Consider the following 25,962-nt stretch of genomic DNA (forward strand, 5'->3'; position numbering starts at 1 on the left):
GATGTCATAACTTATGTCACTCGAGCAACTCTGATGTAGTTTCGGCCAATGGCACACAGTTGAATGATGGCCCCTAGTTGGGTGGGCGGTGTCTGTCTGTCTCTGCTTGCAAACATGATAGATCGCTGGCTAAAAAGGAAAACGACGTCCTCAGAAGGGGGACCCGCTCAGAAAAAACAAACAGGACAGTCGAACAACAAGGCACTTCTAGCTGAAACGTCAACACCGAGTAACGTCAGTATCAGTGATGTTTAGCGTTACGTAATTGACGATGAAGAATCTGATATCGATAATAATGTTAATCCTCCTTATTTTTATTTTTTACACAGTTAGTAGAGGACAAGCCCGTCTTTTTATTGTCATACGAACACACCCAACACATGCATGCGGCCACAAACACACACTCATGCTGACGGTGGCCGGTGAAATTTGTCCTCTGCATTTAACCCATCCAGGCTTGTCCTTTCCTCCGGGGGGCAGGCCAGGAGCAGTGGTCGCTTTTTCTTTCCACCGCCCGGGGACCAACTCCGGATGTTGTCGTCACTGGTCGGATGACGATGACGATCTTCTGCATGTTTTTAGTGGGGGGGTTATGTACGGAGGAACCCCAATGGGGAGCACGGGGAGAACATGCAAACTCCACACAGAAAGGCCCTTTCGACGAGATAACCCACCTGGGCAGTAGGCACTGAAGATATGGGGGGGACACAACCCCAGCGCCCACAGCGTCCCAGGCGAGAATCGAACTCAGGACCTTCTAGCTGTGAGCCGACAGCTCTACCGACTGCGCCACCGTACCCCCTCAACATTATGCCAAGTGCCAGTGATGTCAACGATGTTGTCGCCACTCAAATTACATTTGAAATTAGCCCAGAAAGAACTCTCCCATTGTGATTACATTAGAGCATGTTTAGAGCAGTGGGTTTGTCCTGCCTACAAATGGCGTTTCTCATAAAGCAGCCTTGAAAATCTGGTGGAAGCATTTTCAATAAAAAGTGAAATGACACACAGATGGTTTATGGTCACTTCAATAGAACTCTACCCAATGCAAAATTCAAACAGGTTTAGTTGCCAGTAATGACAGTAAGAAAGGCAGATGTAGTGAGCAAAGATGGATGATTTAATATTCCATAGCTCTGACCTAACCAAATCTTACTGACATCACTATTGTGAACACAAAACAAAGAACACTTCTGATATAATATGATATGAGTGTTTTAGTAGTGTATCACTCAATACAAAAAAATAAAGGCTTTCATAGAACCAAAAGCCCATGGCTTAGTCTGCATAAAAAACACGACAAAAGCCATAGTAATTTAGACTCAGGTGTGCATACTGTAAACGACTTCCTTTTTTAAATACAAAAATGTGTAATTACAGTATTATCGCTTATTGGACAGGAGAAGCAGGTATTTGTCGTTATAGTATCGCCTGAAAAAATCCCCCCCAAAGTCTATAAATCCCTCCTATCTGAAGAACATAAGGGGGGAATTCCCCCCTAGTTTGCAAAGTGCATTTTAAGCCCTGCATACATGATGTCAGATATCTATGGCTAAACATGGTCAAAGTTCCAAAACTTGAGGTTAACATGTAGAAATGCTTTCTATAAGTCAAAATCCCTCACATAAGGTGATTAACAGCTAAAGTGAGGGAGAAATTAGCTGTGCTGAAAAACAGCTAAAACTGAAATGGAAGAACTGTATGCAATGTGTTAGAGGGTACACAGAGGAGAATACTGTCACAGAGGACTAAAGAGATGATTTACCATCTAAAGAAACCAGAAAATGCCACATTTGAGAAGCTGGAATCAGAGAATTAGGAAATGTTTCCGAAATAGCTCAAAATGATGAGTAGATCATCAAAATAGGCAATTAATGTCATATTTGGCAATTAATCGATGAATTGACTTATAGTTGCAGCTCTTTATCAGTTTTTATGAAATGTAATTTGATGTATTTTTCAAAATACATTTCTTCATTTATAGGGGTGTCACGATACACTCAGTTCACGATACGATACGTATCACGATACTGGGTTCACGATAACGATACGATACGATACGATTTTAACAATATTTTTTTAAACTTGAATAATGACAATATATGACTGGAAAAGTAGTATTTTATTTGAAATGCACAAATACAAAACATGCTGTTGTGGGAAATTGTTATTACAATAACAACTAGAAAAAACATGAGATTGGAGATAAGGCTTATCTTGAAATAGAATGAGTTACACCGTCACTTAGATTTACTTTGAACTAAAAGGTTTCTCAGCAGTATAAATTCTCATTATGCATCTTCAGTTTTTCTTCAAACTCAAACAACAAGACTTTTCTTAGTCTATTTTTTATGCATCTTCAGTTTTTCCTGTCAAGTAAACAGTTTTGCCAGAAACTCAATTGAATGGTTTCTCTCCTGTATAACTTCTCATGTGTCTCTTCAGAGACTTGTTCAACTGAACTACTTTCCACACATTGAACTTCAACAAACAAAGACGTTTCTTTGTCTACTTTTGAAAAAAAAAAAAAAAAAATTTTTTTTTTTTTTTTTTTTCACGATATGAGATTTCATCTCAACGATACATATCGTGACGTTTTACTATCGCGAAATTTCGTGGGACGATATATTGTGACACCCCTATTCATTTATATAAGGGCCTTTCTGTGTGGAGCTTGCATGTTCTCCCCGTGCTCCCCTGGGGTTCCTACTGGGGTTCCTCCTGGGGAAAAAACACATGCAGAAGATCATCAGCTGACCAGTGACGACAACATTTGAAGTTGGTCCCCAGGCGCTGTACACAAGAAAGCTGCCCACAAGCCTGGATGGGATAAATGCAGAGACTGTTTCACCGGCCACCGTCAGCATGGGTGTGTGTGTGGCTGGCCGCATGCGTGTTCGTGTGACAAATAAGGACAGGTTTGTCCGTCCAGTTCTTCTTCTTCTTCCACATAATTTTTGATTATTTTTCTATTTTCTAATATCTTTCTATTACATTTGATACTTGATATTACTATATTCACAACTAAGTGTGCTTGTCCTTTCAAACATGTATAACTGATATGGATATGTATGGATCTGTATTCCGCTGTCACTCATGTTGTCACATGACCTGTAATGATCATCCCCTGGTGACACCTGTTGGTACAGCCTTTTTAAACCCACCCCTGTGCCAATCAGTTGTAAAGTGAACCTGGTGAAGCTACTGCGAAACACGTTGTTTGCTATGTTTTATGTAATTTAATAAAATAACAAGTCAATCTAACAACCTGGTGTGCGCTGGATCTCTTCACTGTTCCTGTTACACTAACTGTATACACTGCAAACACTGTTCCTGTTACACTAACTCTATACACTGCAAACACTGTTCCTGTTACTACACTAACTCTATACACTGCAAACACTGTTCCTGTTACTACACTAAGTCTATACACTGCAAACACTGTTCATGTTACTACACTAACTCTATACACTGCAAACACTGTTCATGTTACTACACTAACTCTACACTGCAAACACTGTTCCTGTTACAGTGCACTCCTCTTATAGTGATCACCTTGGGACGGGTCAAATTGATCACTATAAGCGGATGATCATTATAACTGATTTTTTCTTTTCTTGATTGCTCATGCAGATTACAATCTAAACGACATTATATATTACATGAATACAGTACAGTACATATAAAGTAAAGGAATGTTATTGACTTTAAATATCCATACAGTAAGTTAGGCCTCCAGATGATTCAAACACAGCAGTCTCGCTTGGACAGAGATGCCGCAATCTCTCCATATATACAGACAGACATGCAGAGTGTATCGCTGCTGTATCTCGTTGGCTCATTATTGGCAGTTTGTAAGTAAAAAATTAGAAAATTACTGTAGTTTTAAATATTTTCTCATTGTTCTCAAGTGGGACAAGGCCCAAAATGATCACTGTAAGCGCAGTATTGATCACTATAAGCGAATTATTTAAACAGCATGTGTATAGGAATGATTCGGGACCAAGCTTTTTGATCAATATAAGCGGTTGATCACTATAAGCGGATTCCACTGTATTACACTAACTCTATACACGGCAAACACTGTTCCTGTTACTACACTAACTCTATACACTGCAAACATGTCTACTAGAACATTGGTTCTACAATGTAATCTTGTCTGGGTTTACATTTAGGTTGGACTTATTGTCTCCATTCACTGGTCTATTGTCTATTGTCTCCACTCATGCATCTGGGTGTGAGTTGTACAGTGGTGGCTGGTGAGCTTGGAAACAGGGGAGGAAGCTAGTGCGGCGACCAAAGGTTTGGGCGTTTTTTTTCTTCTCGTGTGCGCGCCATACGTGTATACAGTGTGGCATAATTGTGCTTTAAGTAAAACAGTTGTCTAATGGTAAAGTAAAGGCGAAATGAATTATGCAAAGGACAAATAATATGAAAACGAATAAGCAAGAATATGAAAATGGATTAAAAAATGCACATTTTAAATTGCATTTTGCAAATCAGCATCAGTCTTTCATTTGTCAATTTAATTAATTTAATTTAAATGGCTCATTTATAAGCATTTTTATTAATAAGGTTTATAAATAGTTTTATCAAACAGCTCATTTAAAAGCATTTTTTTCTTCTAGAAGCCGTCTGGAAGGTGATGTAGCCTACAGTAACCTAAGTAAATTACTGAGAATTAGCCTACTGCTTGGATTTATAAAGCTTTTCATAATGCAGGAGACAGAGGGAAAAAAGCACATTAGATTGTGCACAAAAGAAATCCATGCAGTCAGCAGATAAATCCTTATCCAAAGCAAAAGATTCCCACCAGGAATAAAAGAAAAGACACCGAATTGGGCACTGGGTGGGCAGACAAGACAATCAAATGCCATCTTGAAAACATTCCTGAATGAACGATGAAGGACTTTTACGCATCGGAGGCCCCATGAAACCACGCGTAAAAGCTCTCTCTCTCTCTCTCTCTCTCTCTCTCTCTCTCTCTCTCTCCTTCTGCTGTCATCTTCCCCCTTACGTCTAGCTTGACACAACACAGACCGTCCAATGTACCCGTCTGTAAACGGTGCAGCTGAGCTGATAAATGCCGACTTGTTCAACGAGCAACAGGTTAGCGGATGTGATAGATAACATCATTATCAGTACAGGGGAAGACACACTCTCGACAGTGCTGCTGCATCAACATGTTAGTTACATTCCAATTCATCAACTTTGGAGCGTTATTTACCCCCCCTTCCCGACATCTTAGTATAAAAAGTATTTAGTATAAAAAAATTACAGGATGAAACTTCAATACGACAAAAATAGCGCTGCTCGGTGAACCATTTCCACGCCGAATTTAATAGAAGGCTCGAATAACTTGAAATCAATTGACTTACTTGAATATCCGTGCTGTCTGTCGTGGAAACGCTGCAGTCGAGACGTTGCAAATATTGCAGTTTTCTGACATTGCAAAAAGCCAGTATCGCGCAGCTCCCGCAAATCGAAACTCGTTTTGGTGGTAATCCAATACAACGACTGTCTAGCTTGTGAACACTGATTGATAAAAAAGTAAATAAAAATAAGAGGGAAATATGATATGCTGCTACTATCTCAGTAAAAGTCGTAAATCCTTCCTGTCAGTGAAATCCACAGCCTGTGATGACAGTTGATTTCACTTCCTACTTCTTCAGCGTGAGCGACCAGGCAGTGGACAACAGCAATGTCAATCAATGTCAACAATCTATCCAACCAACAACCAATTAGATTTCACCTGGTTTCACCGGCCGGGCTAAGGGCGTAATCACTTCCAGCTCAATATGATTGGTTGGAAAACACATCACTCTCACGTGTTCTCCGTGAATTGCAAGTGTTTTTCAACCAATCATATTTTTCATTAGACAAATTACCAAATAAATAAACGCCCACAGGGCGAATGTTTTTTTATCTGCCTCCCGCAAGCTGGGAGCAGGGCCAGAGTGACTCTCTGCATGGAGCTCAGTTCAGTTCAGTTCAGTTCAGGTCACTGTTATTGAAGCATTTTAACACGTTCACTGCCATTGACGAGTTGATACGTCAAAAAAAATCCAACGGTTGACTGCCAATGACGAGTTGATACGTAAAACAAAAAAAAAAAAATTTTTGACGGTGGGACGTTGATCTAACCCTTTTACATCTCTTATATAAATATTGGAGCCGCCGAACGTGTACAACCCATTCCACCGACCCACTAAGTGGGGACAGTGCTCTCCAGACTAGAAAAAGCAGAGCCAAAACTGCAGGGGAACGCGCGATGAAACCATTCTCATACTGTAAAATGGATTGGCGAAAACGCTTTCGCTTTCGCGCTGATTGCTGGCGGTGGGGGATTGCAAATTTGCATAATAGATTATGGGTGCAACACACTTTGAAACACGCAGCATAAATAAGACCAGAATCGCAAAAGAAACCCCGTTTCTTGGGGTTTCTCAACCGAAACCCCAAGAAACGAGCGAGCCCATCCTCGCCCAGCGGCCGCCAGCAGACAGGAGCAGCAGTAGCAGCAGCAGCAGCAGAAACGAGCTTGTGACACGCCCGCTGCAGCCAAGAAGAACACACACGGAGGGAGGAGTTTGAAGTAGAGGGGGGTTTCCTGCTGTTATGGAGGAAATTACTGTTCAAAACTATTGTTTAGATGTCTGACGTCTTACTGATGCCAAAAATGAATGGTTAAAGTGACTGTTCTATCGAATGTCACAAAAAGCTATTTATCTCAGCTTAAATTTTCAGACGCTGAAACCATGCTGTATTCAAGTGCTAATGCCTACATAACTACTAACTCTACAAACTAACTCTTTTTGACAGAGAAAGCACACATTCTATTAGTTCTTTTGAGATATTTTGTGTTCACAAAATCTTAGCAGAAAAGAATCCTCGGGTCTTGAAAGATGAGCCAGAATCCTCAAAAAAACCCTCTGGCAGAAGCTACCTACAGTAAAAAAAAAAACGGCTGGCAGTGAATGTGTTAAGCATATAAGAATATAATGAATAAAAAAATGAGCCTCTGCACATAAGAGAAAACAAATTTGATTGATATTTTATTATAAAAAAAATGAAAAATGAAAAATGAAAAATATAAAAATAAAAATAAAAAAATTAAAAAAAAATTTAATATAAAATCCCCAATCTAATAGAGGAGGACCATCCTCCTATGCCTCACTGGAAAAACCTCCTCTGGAGTTGTAGGGTTGTTTAATTACTAACGTTATGCGCAAACCATTATTTGCCGTGAACGTTAGGCAGTTATCGCCCATTATGTATTTTTAGCAGCTTGTTTTTTAGACTGCATGTTGTGATAGTTTGTTGAATGTCAATGCGATTCACTTAAGGCTATGCTCAGACAGTGAAGTAGCCTACAGCTGTGTGGTTAGTTTTCCCAACTCCCCATTGTGTGGTCATGTCCAAATTCCCCCCACCCCTGCCCCCTCTTTACTTTACACCCGGAAGTGCTCCACGTACAGTACATGTATGAAAGCAACATGCCTCATGTCTGAAAGGGTACAGTACACTTCACGTATCCCCCGGGTCAGGCTCAGGGCAAGCAATCCTGACCTGACCCGGAGTTCATGTCTGAAAGTGGCTCAACATTCATATTCAACAGAAAGTGCTGAGTGAAATGAATGACAAAACACTGAGCACTGAGCTTAGTGAGAAAGCTGGACTCAACACACACAGCACCTGTGACATTTTCATCCCCAGCAGGGCCGGTTCCAGAACAAGATGACTAGGGGTGCATCCTAGATAGGAAGGGGTGCAGATGCCCGGCCAAAGGCCGGGCAAATTTGACATGTTATTTTACTAAAAATAATGCGTTTGACCATCATTTCAAGTAGAATGATACCACCCAAGCAAGAATATTTCAAGTGTTTCAAGTGCTTTACTGAAATATTTGGACCATATAATGATAATACAATTATCTCAACCTTAAAAGGTTACATATAGGTGCCAAAAAGCCATAAAATCACATCAAAGAACAAAGAAAAACAACAACTATAATTCAAGTTTAAACAGTAAGTGTGCAGCTGTAGCATTTATAAAAAAATTTTTTTTTTTTTTTTTTTTTTTTTTAACTTTTCAACTGAGCATGCAGACAATTAAAATAAGGGTGCAATGCATGCTTTTGCACCCCCGTAGAACCGGGCCTGATCCCCAGTGGGAGGGAGGGCTGGGTGTACCAAATGAGACATGGATTTCTACCAGCATTCTACCAGATTTACCACCTTCTGAATAATGCTGAATAATGATGACAGAGATGTTAGGGAGCTGGCTCCATCTTCCCTGTTCCTGGACCTAAGGAGACACAGGGTCCGACTGGCCAGAGACTCAGAGCCCCACCTTCTTGGATTCAGAAGGACACCCAGCTTGGAAATCTGACCCTCACTCTGCTTGAGTTAGGGTCTGGTCCAATTGGCCGGATCTGAATGATCTTTGGGTCCGAGCTGGAGTGTCCCTGGAGTGGACGCAGTGTGACTCTGGAACTGTGATCAAGGCAACAGCCACATATATGGTGGACCTGTTAACACTTAATAGGTGGCAGGCCAACTTTTATGGAGTTACACCAACAGCAACAACAACACTCCACTGGACTAAAACTGCAGGGATAATGTGCATGTCTTCTCTCTGCTGATCATCCTGTCTCAGAACACTGCACTCAATGAGGACATCGTCACATTCACAGTACAAGCCAGGTCCTTCCCACCAGACTCAACCTTTCTATCTGCTCTCCACTCAGGTCCCCCATTGTTTGCATCACACCACAGAACGGTCAGTGAAATAATGTCACACATCTTGAATGGCTGTTATGCTCACAAAGGAATGGACACAGCATGTCACCACAGAATAGTGGACCTCATAGCACAGGACATCAAATAATGTCCCACCCTCAGTGAGAAGGTACAAGCATCCTGTCAAATCCTTCCATGTTCCACCTCTGTAATAATAGCCCAGGTCCTTTTTCCACGTGTGGCTGTCAAGACTCCAGATGTTGTATTTGTTAATGAAGATTCCAGAGAAGTGTTTGTTCTAGATGTAGTCTGCACCTTTGACTAGCCTAGAGGAAGGCTTTATGACCAAGCTCATTAAATACTAACCACTCCTAAACACCATCTGTACTGTGTGCGCACAGGACTCTGTGCGCCCAGGGACTATAGATGCAAATTAGCTTTTAGCTATCTCTGGTGCAATATATTTATTGTGTAATGTCCCTCCTCAAATAAACAATAAAGATAAAGATAAAAGATCTCACAGCTGGTTGCAGGTGCAAACTATTTGCTTTCATATTTGGCAGCCTAGGACATACTCACAGGTTGTTCGTAAGAGGGCTTCAATAAATTGGGATGCCCAAAAAGGCTAAACGGCTTGCAAAGTACTGTGCTGTCTCTGCTAGCAGCACCATATATGGAGGAGGCACTGCTACTTTTACCCCTGAGAACTGAATATTATGGTCTGTATTGTGAGATGATGCCACTGGTCCATTTTGTGAATGTACTGCACTTCTATGTGGATATAAATAAATTGTTAAAATGTGTGTGTGTGTGTGTGTGTGTGTGTGTGTGTGTGTGTGTGTGTGTGTGTGTGTGTGTGTGTGTGTGTGTGTGTGTGTGTGTGTGTGTGTGTGTTTGCGTGCGTGCGTGCGTGCGGGTGTCTGTGGGTGTGTGGCTGTCAGACTGTGACAATACATAGGTTGTGTTTAGTGGTTGTTAATTTATTAACAGATTAATTGTTCATTATTTTCTTCAGTTTCATGAAGAAGCATTTTGTCAGCCATTTTTTTTCAGAGTAAGATTTGAGTAAATATATGTCAAAAGCGGATGTTCGATATTGGCTTTTTTACCGATATCCGATATCCGATAATGTCCAACTCTTAATTTCCGATACCGATATCAACCGATATCAACCGATACCGATATAAGCGGGCTTTTTTTCCACCAAAATTTCACGTAACAAGTTACATAATGTAGCTTAATGTAGCTGAAGAGTTTAATATATAATATGCATGTTGTGTTAAAGTTGTAAGTGTTAGAGAAGCGAGCTTGTGACCAGAAGGTCGTCGGTTCAATCCCTGGGACCGGCAGGATAAATCTGGGTGGAGAAAGTGAAAAGGCAGCGCTTGCCCCTCCCTCATTACCACCACTGAGGTGCCCTTGAGCAAGGCCCTTAACCCCAACCGCTCCAGTGGAGCTGCTCAGTGGCCAACAGATCAGACTGTGTTTGTACTGGTCAGCTTCCAGGTATGAATGTGTGTGTGAATGTGAACAGGGCACTCCTGAAAAAGAGAGCATTGCTCTCAGTGAGACTCCCCCTGTATTTAAAAAAAAAAAAAAAAAAAAAAAAAAATATCGGCATGAAAACCGATACCGATATTTTCCGATATCGATTTTTTATGCTAATATCGGCCGATAATATCGGTAGGCCGATAATATCGGACACCCCTAGTTGTAACCAACTATGCTTTTTCATGTCCTGAATGTCTTGTATTCACTGTCGTATACGTATGTATGTTTATTTGTATCTTGCCGAGTGTGCTGATTCACCAGAATTAATTCCTGTGTGTCCTTGTGATGCATTTGGCAATAAAGTGTTTCTGATTCTGATTCTGATTCTGATGATGTTTGTATTTAAATAGGAATATTATGTTTTCAATAATCAAATTAAATACACACTTACACTTCCTCAGACCTGGTTTCAACATCTGCACTCCACCATGGTCCACACTGTGGGAAGGGGGTTAAACATTTACATAAAGTCAGATCAATATAATCTATTTGATAAACAAACAGTAAACCTCATTCCTGAACTTCCCAGTGACTACGTATACATGCACACTAATATTCCACTATTATTCAGAAAATGACAATGTTCTGAATTTGATAAGAGTCATGTAAACACTTCCGGTTGGATTTTCTGAATTAGGCCTTTTTCTGAATTTAGACTTTTCCGATTAAGATGTGGAATATGCCAATATTATTCGGGTTTAGGCGCCTTCTTTGGACATGTATACAGCGCATTGGGAATATGCATCGCAATCAGGGTTGTTACCGCAGTTTGTGAGACACGGCCATCTTGCCTGTTTGTTTGTCAGCTGATGTGTGCTTTTTAAACCAACCAACTAGCCAGAGATGCAAAGGAAAACCCCACATTTCTGATGAGAAGGAGAAACAGGCCTAATCTAGCGTTAACCATTATGAAAGACTTGATATCAACAGGAAGGAGAAACAGGCCTAATCTAGCCTACTGTTAAAGGAACACTCCGCCCATTTTCAACCAGCTTTGTATCATTAGAACATCAGTAGTATATCAGAAAACTGTGAACTGTTTTGAAGTCTGTCATTTAATTTGACAGTTATTGAGTGTTAAAGTGTGGACCAGTGACATCACTGGTCCACACTAACTCAAATGAATAACTCATTAACTCAAATCAACTCTCAATAACTGTCAAACAGTCTGTCATTCATCTAGTTTGACAGTTATTGAGAGTTGATTTGAGTTCATGAGTTATTAATTTGAGTTAGTGTGGACTAGTGATGTCACTGGTCCACACTTTAACACTCAATACCTGTCAAATTAAATGACAGACTTCAAAAAAGTTTACAGTTTTCTGATATAGGCCTACTACTGATATTCTAATGATACAAAGCTGGTTGAAAATGGGCAGAGTGTTCCTTTAACCATTATGAAATACTTGATATCAACAGGAAGGAGAAACAGGCCTAATCTAGCCTACTGTTAACCATTATGAAAGACTTGATATCAACAGGAAGGAAGAACAGGCCTTATCTAGCCTACTGTTAACCATTATGAAAGACTTGATATCAACAGGAAGGAGAGGCAGGCCTAATCTAGCCTACTGTTAACCATTATGAAATACTTGATATCAACAGGAAGGAGAAACATGCCTAATCTAGCCTACTGTTAACCATTATGAAATACTTGATATCAACAGGAAGGAGAGGCAGGCCTAATCTAGCCTACTGTTAACCATTATGAAAGACTTGATATCAACAGGAAGGAGAAACATGCCTAATCTAGCCTACTGTTAACCATGATGAAATACTTGATATCAACAGGAAGCAGAGACTGGCCTAATCTAGCCTATTAACACATTCACTGCCAGCCGTTTTTTTTTTTTACTGTAGGTAGGTTCTGCCAGAGGGTTTTTTTGAGGATTCTGGCTCATCTTTCAAGACCCGAGGATTCTTTTCTGCTAAGATTTTGTGAACACACAATATCTCAAAAGAACTAATAGAATGTGTGCTTTCTCTGTCTAAAAGAGTTAGTTTGTAGAGTTAGTAGTTATGTAAGCATTAGCAGTTGAATACAGCATGGTTTCAGCGTCAGAAAAATTATTCTGAGATAAACGGCTTTTTGTGAAATTCGATAGAACAGTCACTTTAACCATTCATTTTTGGCATCAGTAAGACGTCAGACATCTAAACAATAGTTTTGAACAGTAATTTCCTCCATAACAGCAGGAAACCCCCCTCTGCTTCCAACTCCTCCCTCCGTGTGTGTCTTCTTGGCTGCAGCGGCCGTGTCACAAGCTCGTTTCTGCTGCTGTAACCTCGCGTCACCAGTCTCACTGCTTTGCTGCTGCTGTGCCTGTCTGCGCGGCCGCTCTTTGAGGAAGTCTGGATGGACTCGCTCGTTTCTTGGAGTTTTGGTTGAGAGCTTTGATGAAGCTTTTGCGATTCTGGTCATATTTATGCTGCGTGTTTCAAAGTGTGTTCCACCCGTAATCTATTATGCAAATTTGCAATCCCGCACCGCCAGCAATCAGCGCGAAAACGAAAGCGTTTTCCCCAATCCATTTTACAGAGAGAATGGTTTCCTCACGCGTTCCCGTGCAGTTTTGGCTCCCTCTTTTTCTAGTTTGGAGAGCACTGTCGCCACTTGGTGGGTCGGTGGAATGGGTTGTACACGTTCGGTGGCTGTAATATTTTTATAGGAGACGTGGGGGGCGTTGATCCACCCCCACCGTCAAAAGGAGAAACAGGCCTAATCTAGCCTACTGTTAACCATTATGAAAGACTTGAGATCAACAGGAAGGAGAAACAGGCCTAATCTAGCCTACTGTTAACCATTATGAAAGACTTGATATCAACAGGAAGGAGAAACAGGTCTAATCTAGCCTACTATTAACCATTATGAAAGACTTGATATCAACAGGAAGGAGAAACAGGTCTAATCTAGCCTACTGTTAACCATTATGAAAGACTTGAGATCAACAGGAAGGAGAAACAGGCCTAATCTAGCCTACTGTTAACCATTATGAAAGACTTGATATCAACAGGAAGGAGAAACAGGTCTAATCTAGCCTACTATTAACCATTATGAAATACTTGATATCAACAGGAAGGAGAAACAGGCCTAATCTAGCCTACTGTTAACCATTATGAAAGACTTGATATCAACAGGAAGGAGAAACAGGTCTAATCTAGCCTACTGTTAACCATTATGAAAGACTTGATATCAACAGGAAGGAGAAACATGCCTAATCTAGCCTACTGTTAACCATTATGAAAGACTTGAGATCAACAGGAAGGAGAAACAGGCCTAATCTAGCCTACTGTTAACCATTATGAAAGACTTGATATCAACAGGAAGGAGAAACAGGTCTAATCTAGCCTACTATTAACCATTATGAAATACTTGATATCAACAGGAAGGAGAAACAGGCCTAATCTAGCCTACTGTTAACCATTATGAAAGACTTGATATCAACAGGAAGGAGAAACAGGTCTAATCTAGCCTACTGTTAACCATTATGAAAGACTTGATATCAACAGGAAGGAGAAACAGGTCTAATCTAGCCTACTATTAACCATTATGAAAGACTTGATATCAACAGGAAGGAGAAACAGGCCTAATCTAGCCTACTGTTAACCATTATGAAAGACTTGATATCAACAGGAAGGTAGAACAGGCCTAATCTAGCCTACTGTTAACCATTATGAAAGACTTGATATCAACAGGAAGGAGAAACAGGCCTAATCTAGCCTACTGTTAACCATTATGAAAGACTTGATATCAACAGGAAGGAGAAACAGGCCTAATCTAGCCTACTGTTAACCATTATGAAAGACTTGATATCAACAGGAAGGAGAAACATGCCTAATCTAGCCTACTGTTAACCATTATGAAATACTTGATATCAACAGGAAGGAGAAACAGGCCTAATCTAGCCTACTGTTAACCATTATGAAAGATTTGATATCAACAGGAAGGAGAAACATGCCTAATCTAGCCTATTGTATATAGCATATATAGCACAATTACAAAGTGCTTTACAAATTGTAAATAAAAGCCAAATATGTAAGAATAGAAGAACAGGCTGAAAATTGGGTTGCAGGAACAAACACAAGAAAAAAATACACAAGGAACTTGACTATAGCCTATAGTAGCCAACATAAATATCTACTGTAAACAATAGTATAAACTTGTTTTAACAAATGAATACAAACTTTAAAAAGCATTCATGATTTGTGTAAATTTTATATACTAGTGCAGTGCCCGTTCCCCCATGCACCACCCCGTGGGTGCTTCCCCCTGCACACACTGCACTCTGTCAGGTCCCCCTAAGCGCAAGTTTGAAGTCGATCCGACAAACGGTTCTCGAGAGACGCGAAGGACAGACATACAGACAGTCCTGGAATAAGTCCAAATTGCATGAAATGCGGCACCGCACTCCATCGGGCATCGAGCAGCGCACTCCCCAAGTTTGAAGTCACAATCGGACAGATGTTTCTCAAGATAAACTGCTTTTTGTGTTGCCAGCAGGTGGCACTATGTCAAATTGCAAGAAACTCAGCGCCACACTACTTTGAGTTCCCAGGAGCACAGTCCCCAAGTTTGAAGTCAATCGGATGAACGGTTCTCAAGATAAAGCACTTTTTGTGTTGCCAGTAGGTGGCGCTGTGCCGAATTGCACAAAATTCGGCACTGCTCTATGTCAGGTTCCCAGCAGCACACTTACGAAGTTTGAAGTGGATCAGATGAATGGCTATGGAGATAAAGCGCTTTTTGTCTTGCCAGTAGGTGGCGCTATGCCAAATTACACGGAATTCAGCTCCCTGCACCTCCTTGACTCCTCCTAAGCACACTCCTCGAGTTTGAAGTCGATCGGACGAACGGTTCTCAAGATAAACCACTTTTTGTGTGGCCAATAGGTGGCGCTGTGCCGAATTACACGAAATTCGGCACTGCACTGTGTCGAGTGCCCCTCAGCACACTCCCCAAAGTTGAAGTCGATCTGACGAATGGTTCTTGAGATAAACCACATTTTCTATGTTGCCAGTAGGTGGCGCTATGCCGAATTGCACAAAACAGGGCACTGCACTGCACAATAGGGCACACTCCCAAAGTTTGAAGTCGATCTGACCAAAGGTTCTTGATGGCATGCAGCAGATGATGCTCATCCATAAGCAGTGGTGGAAATGGTCAGGTTTTACTCTGGCAATTACACAGGATGCGGGTTCGCGGAAGTGGTGATGCCCTAGAGCAGAGGTTCTCAAATGTTTTTCAGCCCCCCCCCCCCCATTCAAGGACTCAATGTTGATTTAGTTAACGACCCTGTTTACTCAACGACTGTAGTCACAGCAGTGTTGACACTTAGCCCAGATCAGCCAGGGCTTGAAGGGGCACACGCTTGATTGAACACAAATGTATTAATATCGAAAGTGTTTCGCGTCCGAATGGCACGAAAACAGGGCACCGCACTCTGTAGGGTCGCCATCAGCGCACCCCCGAGTTTCAAGTCGATCCGAACAACGGTTCTGGAGATACGCGAAGGACAGACAGAGAGAGAGACAGAGAGAGAGACAGACGATATCCTCATTATAGTATAGATTATTACTCTGTTGTTAAAATGGAAGAGCATACTATGACTTGCTTAGGACTCGAAACTAAAAGTTTAGGTATCACCAACCATTGACCCGCCCCTTTGCAGACCTTCCCCTTTCAGGTCCGCAAACTGGGTATAATCCCCTGGCTTATCTGTTGCTCGTCTCCTCCCAATAGTACATTTCTTCACTATCGTCTAGCAGTGTGCTCAGGCCCAAACGACCTCTGCTATTATTCATTTTCTATTAGCATTCGCCCTGGACCTAGTTTCTGGAACCAAAAGGCGGAGCTTGATGTAGTCAACACACACTGTGACACACCTGGTCTGGGTGGCTGTCGACCGGTCATTAGCTCAGGTTGGTGACATACGAGGTCGTCCTAGGCCACACCTCCGCGGGAGGGGAGGGACCAGACTACCCCATTTTTGGCACATCTGACGTCCCGAGAATTTGCGCTTTTGGGGAAATATTTGTGTTTAATCCAAAAACGTGTTATACTGCAGTTCAAAATAGGAGAAGTATTGGTATAATTCCAGCCTATTTCCATGGTTTTTAGAGAGAGGATTGTCTCTTCATACTGTAGCATGTGCAGTTTATGATGAGTCGTGTCCGCCTTTCCAGAAAAAAGCCTTGTTTTTTGTAGTATTTTCTGCTAACCAAATTATGGTTCGTGGGGGAAGAATAATAACCTTGGAAAAAGACAAAAAAAACATGGGCGAACATAGCACCTTTGGGTATGTGTTTTTCCGGGAAAAACAAGATAACCCTCCTTAGAGAGTCCTTTGTTTTAGCACCGAAACTACCCAAAGGCAGAGAAGTTATTTTGAACGAATATAAGGGGATGTAGAAGAGGGGTCAAGAGGGGGAAAAACCTTTTCCTTACTGTCAGTGTCTTTGCATAAGCACTTACGTAGTTCTCTCATTGCCGCTTCTTATTTGAAATAAGTGTATCATGGCTGTTTACATCTTTCAGTTGAATAAAAGATATAGCCTGAGAGAGGACTTATAAATAAAGATTTCACTAGTTTTTCTCCAATAATTATGCTCTAACCTTTCGTCTTAATTTTTATAAGAGAGGAAGGTTTTCTTTTCTTTTATGAATTAATTTATGAGCTTTTCAGCTGTGTCATAAATCTTTCATAATAGGAGAACCTTATTTATTCTTTAAATTTCATGATCATGCACCTCACTGTCATAACTTTTTTGAAAGGCATAGTGAATGCTGTCATCCTATGATGTAGATGGCAGAAAGGAGCATATCTCACTCTTGCCATCCCACACTTTTTTTTTCGTTTATGGGAATTTTATTTTATTTAGTAGGCATGCCTCAGAAAGGTCATTCATGTCTAGTTTTCCGAGCCAGACCTCGGCCCTTTGTGTCGGCTAGGTGGCTAGACTACACAGTTTGTGTAGCCTCTCCTCTTCCTCTGTAGCTTGTTGCATAGGGCTCACTACATTCTGTAGTTTTGGGCCAAATAACCTGTCAGGGGAAATAGGGCCATCAAACAGAGTTTTATGAACGTTGGGCGGAATATGAGAGTTGTTTAGCCAGATGTTTCTTTGTATCTGTGTCTGCCAGGCTATGATTCGGGAAGAGTTGACGGTGGATGCCTGGGCCAGCTGGAGAATCGCCATCATATATTTCCCCACCTCAGTGGCAATCTCGGGGGGAACGCCACTCGATGGCTGAGGCCAGCAGTACCATATTGTTTTGTGCCGCCATTGTCTGTGCTGCACACCGATGAGATTTCTCCGTTAGCTGGGCGTAGGTCACATCTCTGTCGGCGGTGGGTGTCAATTTGCGGTGCCCAAAGAGAGCTGATCTGGGAAGGAGGATAGCCACCAGGCTGGTTTCTAGAGGTGGGACAGAGGGAAAACCGGAGTCGGTTTCGCTAGCTACCCTCGTAATGTCAGCCCACCTCATTGCCGGGGTTTTTTCTTTGCTGGGTTCAGCAAAACACACTCCTTTAGTTGTATGCTGCTATCTGGTATGCTGGGCCAGAAGGGAATATATATAGATATATTATAGACATCATCTGAGAGCAGGCTATGGCTGCTGGGGGGAGCTCAATCCCCTTCATGATGGCCGCCTTGGCACTCATGTAAGGGAGGTCAGATAAGAGCGCTTTAGCGGAGAGTGTCATTTCAGCGGCGATTCAATTCAATTGCCGCTCGTATGGAATAAGGCCATATATCGATTACAAACAGCAGTGGGAGAGAAAGCGGGAAGTGTTATCTATGTGACGGACACTCGGACAACAAACAGAGCAGGCTGTCGGCAGCACAGAGGTTTGTTACATAGCTAATTCATGTTCTCATAATTATATAACAACCATAATGAACCACGATGTGACAGGAAATATGTTATTTACAGTGTGAACAACATATGCCCAATTTATGCCTGTTTTGGCCAGTTCCAGGACTCTACATGGATCTGAATATCTTCTAGGGGGATCAGAATGAAACTAATGTTATTTGGGTGAGTAAAACATCATATCGTCGCTGTCGTGCCTATAGATGCAACGGTATGAGATTTTGACGGTAGGCTATGATAACCTTGGACAAAAATACCACGGTATCACGGTATCGCGGACCTTTATCTGTTATTGTGAAATCTGGCAACAAAAAAATAGCCAATTTTTTTTTTTGGGTTATTGAACAAAATGAATTTTATTTTATTTATTTCATCTAATTAACTTATGTAAAACTAAAACACACATGCTTATCTTTTGTCAAATCAGATTGGGCACTGGACACTTTTATTTGTATCCAAATGTACTGTAGGGCAAATATTAGAGATCCAGAGATTTTGGAAGAAAGTTGCTGTACAGCACAGTCTAGAAATAGGAGAAATAGTGTAGCACATTGCTAGCTTACTGTATAATGGATGCAAGCAGACATAATGTAAACACACACACACACACTTCTGCCTGTGCGTCACACACACACACATGTCACAGTGGCACATCCTTTAAGTTGTTTTATACCTATGATCCTTATATTTTACATGCCTTGTATTCTATTGTGTGGCTTTAATTCTACAGCGTGGCTTTTATCACTATTTATCAATTTGTTTTTATTGTGTGCTGTGTGGTTTTAGTTATGCATTCTCATTTTACTTTTGCATGAGTTTGGTGTGTCATACAATTGCATGATTGAACTGAAGGATCATTGAATGGGAACAGCTGTGAACATGGACTTGACCACACCCCCTTACAGCCTCAAGACATTCGGATTGGCTAACAACGAGACAAGGTGTTTGGAGATGTGCTTTTAAAGGATTGGAGACAGGTGTACAGGAGGAGAGCACTGACACAGACAGGCAGAGCAAGTAGATCGAGGCAGGACGAGTGGCTGGAATGGACCGACGTGGGCGAACCAGACCCGGATCACACACAGGGCCAGACGGGACGCGGAGGCGGAAAGGCTTGGTTCAACGCGCTTGATCAGCTAAGTAAAGGAACGTGATGAGCTGAACCCAAGCCTTGTGTGTGTGTGTGTGTGTGTGTGAGCTAACCCCTGAATGCAAACCCAGACTGAGGGCCTCATTTATGTTTCCACAGCGGGGTCCACCCGCTATGCCGACCACCCGCTATGCCGACCACCCGCAATGCCGACCTTAGGTTTAGGCGTGGGGGTGGGAGAGGTTAGGTTTTGGGTTAGGGTCTGGGGGAGGTTAGGTTTAGGCATGGCATGGGGGGAGGTTAGGTTTGGCGTGGGGGCTGGGAGAGGTTAGGTTTTGGGTTAGGGTCTGGGGGAGGTTAGGTTTAGGCATGGGGGGAGGTTAGGTTTGGCGTGGGGGCTGGGAGAGGTTAGCTCCACCGACACGCTGCACGCCGCCTCGCTCAGCTGGTTCTGCTTGTGGGCTATCGGCATTGCGACCTGTCGGCACATAGACGCGGCACCTCCACAGCAGAGCCCAGCATGACGCAGAGGCCAACGAGACGCAGCCTGATCAGACACAGCCGGACGAGTCGCCACGGATGGAAAGACTTGGTTCAACGCTCGCTATAAGCTAAGTAAAGGAACGTGACTCAACCAAGCCTGTGTGCATGTGCATCAACCCTCTTTGAATGTGGCTCTCCTCCTCCACAGCAGCTCTACAGCCAGCCAAGGGTCGGGCCAGAGTGCTGTGACGGGACGCCAGCGAATCGGACATTGGACTGTTCTACCCACCACAACACCCCAGCAGAGCCTTCTCCTCCTCGGACATTTTTATTAGGATTTAACTGGACTTTTAGGAATTGTTGATTATTGTTTTAATTGACCTGGGTACACTTTTAATTATTAAACCATTTAAACTTTCCCTATTGTCATTGTCTCACCTTTTTAACAGTGGAACCATTTTTAATTGCTGGTGTTTTACGAACTCTGTGTGACACACACACACACACTTCTGCCTCTGTGCATCACACACACACACACACACACCTCTGCATCTTATTTAATGACTGTTGTTACTTCTCTTCAGTGCAATACGTTTTGATAAAGACGTGCTGGCCGGCATAAGACGTTCGCTCAGTCAAGTCGTTATCGTTAGTTAGAGCAAAGACAGCTGAGTGCTAATTAGTTATGTTATCGATAACGTTAGCCTATGACAGTGTTTATTTTACGTTCATCCTCCTGCCGGTGGAAATGGATTATGTCCGATACGATGTATGATGACGCAAGACGTTTAACGTACCTTGAATTTGGCAAATAAGGAAGGACGGGTGTTTTTCCTGTAGATGTGCTGATTCAAGTTTGAGGCATTGCCCCCTCTAATCCTCCCTGGCCATCCCTGCTTTTACCAAAAATATTCCCACACACCGCAGAGTTTGTCTTTTTCGACGGGGCCCGCGGCCCGCCGCCCGGGGGAACGTTCTGGGGATTCTCCTTCAGCAGCCATTATCACGTTGAATTACAATAGCCTACACACGGGAGTAAACGATTGACTTGATGACTTCTTGACGATCACAGCTACACTGATTGCTGAGACTGGGCAGCTGGGGGGAGGGGCCGCGTAACTGCACTCTGTCTGGGCACTTTCTCTCTCAGGGGGAAACAGGTGATACCGTGGGGAAGGTATGACGGCAAAACGTAATGGTTTTGATACCATGACTTTTTGAAACCGAGGTATATGTGAGCCGGGCAGTGAGACAGTGTTTTGTATTTATTATTTCCTTTGCAGTGCTTTACTTACAAGCATGTGCAAGTTTTGTTTGCAGTGTTTAATTATTTTTGGGTTGTTTTGTTGTGTCCTTTTGAATTTATGCATGCTCTTATTGTCTAGACTTGGTTTTTGTTAATTGTCTCAAGCTTGACCATGGCTACACACCTGTTGCTCATTTAGCGTCAATCACCAGCAATCTGTGCTGAGTGAAACACACCTGTGACGAGAGATGGACAGTGCAGGTGGCCTATCAGAGAAAAAGAGAGAGATGAGCCAACCAATAGGCTGGCTCCAGAGGACGGACTTAACCTGTTGGTGCGGGGTATAGAAACTGTTGATACAGGAATGCGGGAGGACAGTGGAGGACAGTGACTGACAGTGGAGCACATCAGACGAGAAGGGGTGGAGAGGGGAGCAGCTGACGGCTCTGCCTGTGGGTAAGGAGGTAAGGGGTGGGCAAATGCGCCGTTGCGGCTTGGGCCCCTCTCTCTCCCAGCGTACCTATGGGCGCACCGTAGAGGACTGACGGGAAATGGGAGAGAGGGGGGGAGACCCTAACGTTGCCCACCAAGGCTACTGAGACCCACAGGCGGGGTGAGGCTCCCCGGCTCGCCGCTAGAGCAGCAGAACCAAGCAGCAGCAGCAGCAACCTGTTTTTAACCTGGCCGGAGCAACTGACGAGAAGCAGTGGGGCAGACCTGGACCAGACCCAGCCTTGAAACACCGCTCGCTAGCGGCCAGCAGAGGGAGCGTCAAATCTCTCCCTTCCGCGTAAGTCTCCGACAATCCCGGTGTTTCCTGTGTCTGTGGTATTACCGAGTAATGGTATAACAAAAAAAGGACAGTTGACTCCCCTCCAGTTTCCGCCTGCAGGTTCGACCTGAAGAGGAAAGGAGGCCCCTGGATGGTGGATGCAGGATTCCCCCCCAGTGACCCAGCACGTGCACTTTATGGGCCAGGCCCAGAGGTTAAGCCTGGCCATTTTAGCTGCTGCATTTTAAAGAGGACATTTTTAGCTGCTGCATTTTAAAATACATTTTGGATAGCTGCATTTTAACTCCCTGTCTTTTATTTTTTAGATTTAGATAGCCACTGTTTTTGTATTTTAATATTTTAGAAATTAAACATTGTTATTCCCTGGCACTGTGTTCTTGTTCACCTTTTTTTATACACCACTGGTTTTAACTGCTCTCCACCCGATAGAACGAACCTGTTTTAATATTTGTTTGGGTCGATTGATTGTGACTCTTCCCCCTTTACCTTGTACCCTGTCACCCTTATCCCATCCGAATTTGAATGCTATTTAAAAGAGTCCTAGGCTCTTTAAACCTAGGTGGCGTTGTTGGGTTTTTAATAGAGAGAAGCTCACCTAGGAGCCCGCCATGGGCGTCACATATACCTTCAAACCGGAAACCGCTGCATCCCTAGTCGCGCCAGGACCTCGAATATTTATTTTTTCTGATTTTTATTTTTTGTCATGAATCAATGCCATTGGTCACACTTCACGTCTCTGTGTGGTTTTTACCAAATGCAACCAATGGAAAAGCATTCAAACGAGCTTGTGAGTAAATCTCGTAATGCCATTCGCCCTCAATCTGTCAGTCAAACCTCGAAATTCGTCCCCTACCTCCGTCTGTACCCCCCCACGCAGGACAGTAAACCCGGAAAAGTCACACGGCAGACATGCTGTGTAATTCTGATATCGTTTTGACTAATCCTGGCTTCCTCTGACGTTAATAGATCAATAAAATGTTTTCCAGTTATTCCTAGGCTGCAAACTTGTTTTAACATGCAAATCGGAGTGGTTTCTGTCGAGAATTACATTACATTACATTACGTTATTTGGCAGACGCTTTTATCCAAAGTGACTTACAATAACACATTTTTGTCAGCAATAGAGCAATCAACTATGCAACACAGTCTATGACAACTACAACTTCTGAAGGAACAGTGGTACAAGTTTAGTTCAGGTTAGTTTTTTTTTTAAGAGAGAAAGAAGTTAGTTCAAGAAGGGCCCAGATGGAGCCTGAAAAGGTGTGTCTTTAGTCTTTTCCGAAAGATCGGCAGTGATTCGGCTGTTCTGACCGAAGGTGGAAGCTCGTTCCACCATTGAGGTGCCAGGGACGAGAAGAGTCGCGAACGGGATGAGCGACTTTTGAGCCCCCGTAGTGGAGGAGGGGCGAGGCTTCCTGCACTGGTGGAGGAGCGGAGGGAACGGTAAGAGATTTGGAGCCTGACCATAGATTGTAAGTACAGGGGGGCTGTCAGGTGTACTGCCCTGTAGGCCAGAACCAGTGTTTTGAATTGAATGCGTGCCGAGATGGGAAGCCAGTGAATGTCCCGGAAGAGGGGAGTGACATGAGAGAATTTGGGTTGGTTGAATACCAGACGGGCTGCAGCGTTCTGAATGAGCTGAAGCGGTCGGATGGCTGCAGCAGGTAGCCCAGCCAGAAGAACATTGCAGTAGTCCAGGCGAGAGATGACCAGTGCCTGGACCAGGAGTTGTGTTGCTTCCCTTGTGAGAAACGGACGGATTTTGCAGATGTTGTACAGGGAGAACCTACAGGAGCGGGCAGTTGCTGCGATGTAGGCTGAGTTGGACAGCTGGTTGTCAAGGATCACTCCAAGGTTCTTAGCTGTTTGAGAGGGAAACACCGTAGTGTTGTCAATGGATATGGAGAGATCGGTGAGGGGACAGTCTTTCCCGGGGAGGAAGAGTAGCTCTGTCTTACCAAGATTCAGCTTGAGATGGTGGGCAGACATCCAAGCACCAATGTCTTTGAGGCATGCAGCGATACGTGCCTCGATTTGGGTGTCTGAGGGGGGGAAAGAGAGGTAGAGCTGAGTGTCGTCAGCATAGCAGTGATAAGAGAAGCCATGAGATGAGATCACATGACCAAGAGATCTGATATAGAGAAGGAATAGCAAGGGGCCCAGGACTGAGCCCTGGGGCACACCTGTGCTAAGAGTACAAGATCTGGATAGGGATCCTCGCCATAGAACCTGGTATGAGCGGTTAGAGAGATATGAGGCAAACCAGGAGAGTGTGGATCCTGAGATGCGTAGATCAGAGAGAGTAGAGAGAAGAATCTGGTTATTCACTGTATCAAAAGCTACAGACAAGTCAAGGAGGACAAGGACAGAGGAGAGGGATGAGGCCTTAGCAGTGTGTAGGGCCTCAGTGACTGAAGGGAGAGCCATCTCAGTAGAGTGAGAAGCCTTGAAGCCCGATTGTAGAGGATCTAGTAGGTAATTCTGGGAGAGATAGAGAGAAAGTTGTTCGGAAGCAGCCCGTTCAAGGGTTTTGGAAATGAATGAGAGAAGAGAGACAGGTCGGTAGTTCTGGATGGCAGTATGGTCAAGGGAGGGTTTCTTAAGGAGTGGCTTGACTCTAGCAGTCTTTAGAGGAGCTGGCACAAGACCAGAGGATAGAGAGGAGTTGATAACGGTAGTGAGGAAGGGAGATATATCAGTGGAGATGGATTGGAGAAGAGAGGAAGGGATAGGATCAAGGCTGCAGGAGGTGGCACGGTTAGACATGACAAGCTTAAGGACCTCTTCGGGGGAGAGGGGAGAGAAGGAGGTAAGTCCTGTAGCAGGGGTCAGAGAGTTGGAGTCGGGAGTGTTGCAGCTATTGACTGGAGGGGGTAAGGAAGAGCTGATGTCATCTACCTTCTTAGCAAAGAAGGTTACAAAATCATCAGCAGAGAGGGAGGATGGTGGGGGAGGACTGGATTTCAGAAATGAAGGAGTTTTTTTGCTGTTGAGACAGCACATGTAAAGTTAGAGTGGATAAGGTGGTAAGCAGAGAGATCCCTGGGGTTCTGTGTTTTTCTCCATTTCCTCTCAGCTGCCCGAAGCTCTGTTCGATGAGTTCGCAGAGATCCAGACAACCAAGGAGCAGGGGGAGAGGATCGAGGAGGTTTCGAGGTGAGAGGGCAGAGAGAGTCAAGAGCAGAGGAGAGAGAGGATAAAAGAGTAGTGGAAACCTTTTGAGTGGATAGGAGAGAGAACTGAATAAAGTAACGTTAACGCTACGTTATGTCAGACTGTTCTCACCCCATGCCAAAGCCCCCGCCTCGGCCATGAGAGGCTCAGAGCACTGCTGCTGCTCCTGCGCGCGCCCTGGCGGCCCGAAGCTTGGGGCTCGTGCATGAGCATTCCAGAGGCGAGGCGGCCATCAGCGCCTGACTGGCTGGGAGAGAGTGCTTCCAAGTCGGACTGATAATATAAACAACATCATTTGAGCTTATCCAGGTAAGATATTAATAAAGTAATGACACATTCAGTGGGAAACTAACTATAATTAAGACATGTGCCAACTTTGACGACGTTTGGTTCAGTATTTTAAGAGCAAACAGGTTTTTTTAACTTCCTGAAAAGTTGCTGTTTTGGAGATTCGAGGTCCTGGGGCGACAGCCACGATATGTTAAGGTAGAAATAAGGTCTGGTCTTGTAATATGCAGTTGTGTGGTGGTAGCATGGAGGGGGGTGTTTCCAGGATGCTGGATTACACCGTTAAGCCTTCTTGAGGTGTCGTGGGCCTAACTTAACGAAACATCGGTGAAGGAAGGGGCCCACTTGAAAACCCCAATGACATGCTTCATACTGCTGTTGGCTAGGGTAGGTAACTGGTGATTTGTGTCTTGTTTATTAGTTTGTTAGCCTGTTAGCTTGTTTAATTCTGAATTGGGCTTCTAAATGTGTTTTTCCTCTGATTTTGGCACGAGGAATAGTAACATCTTGTCCTGTGTATTAATTAATACTAAAGCTAGCTTAGGCTAGTGACTGTTGTGAATAGTGCAGCTGACAACTAGGGAAAGACCTAGTGACAGCATGGAAAGACAGCTGACAGGAGGGATTAGACCCCACCGGGGCTGCAATGGGTTAGCTGCTAATTGTGGCAGTAGCCAAACTTGCTATGAAACGGAATTATGTAAAAACACCCCTAGAGTC

General features: G+C 43.4%; 1 protein-coding gene across 1 annotated transcript in view; it reads right to left on the minus strand.

The window, feature by feature from the left end:
• Positions 1-497: 497 nt before the first annotated feature.
• The window catches only part of LOC310780289 (protein NLRC3-like), a gene marked incomplete at its 5' end in the record, with an annotated part of 36,295 nt that continues 10,830 nt past the window's right edge, over positions 498-25,962 (minus strand). The window contains 2 exons of the mRNA XM_083640848.1: positions 498-568; positions 10,684-10,730. Coding sequence (XP_083496974.1) covers positions 567-568; positions 10,684-10,730 — 49 coding nt within the window. The remainder of the gene's footprint in view (positions 569-10,683; positions 10,731-25,962) is intronic.

Source organism: Poromitra crassiceps, assembly GCF_964638095.1.
Source record: "Poromitra crassiceps genome assembly, chromosome: 7".
Classification (NCBI taxonomy): domain Eukaryota; kingdom Metazoa; phylum Chordata; class Actinopteri; order Beryciformes; family Melamphaidae; genus Poromitra; species Poromitra crassiceps.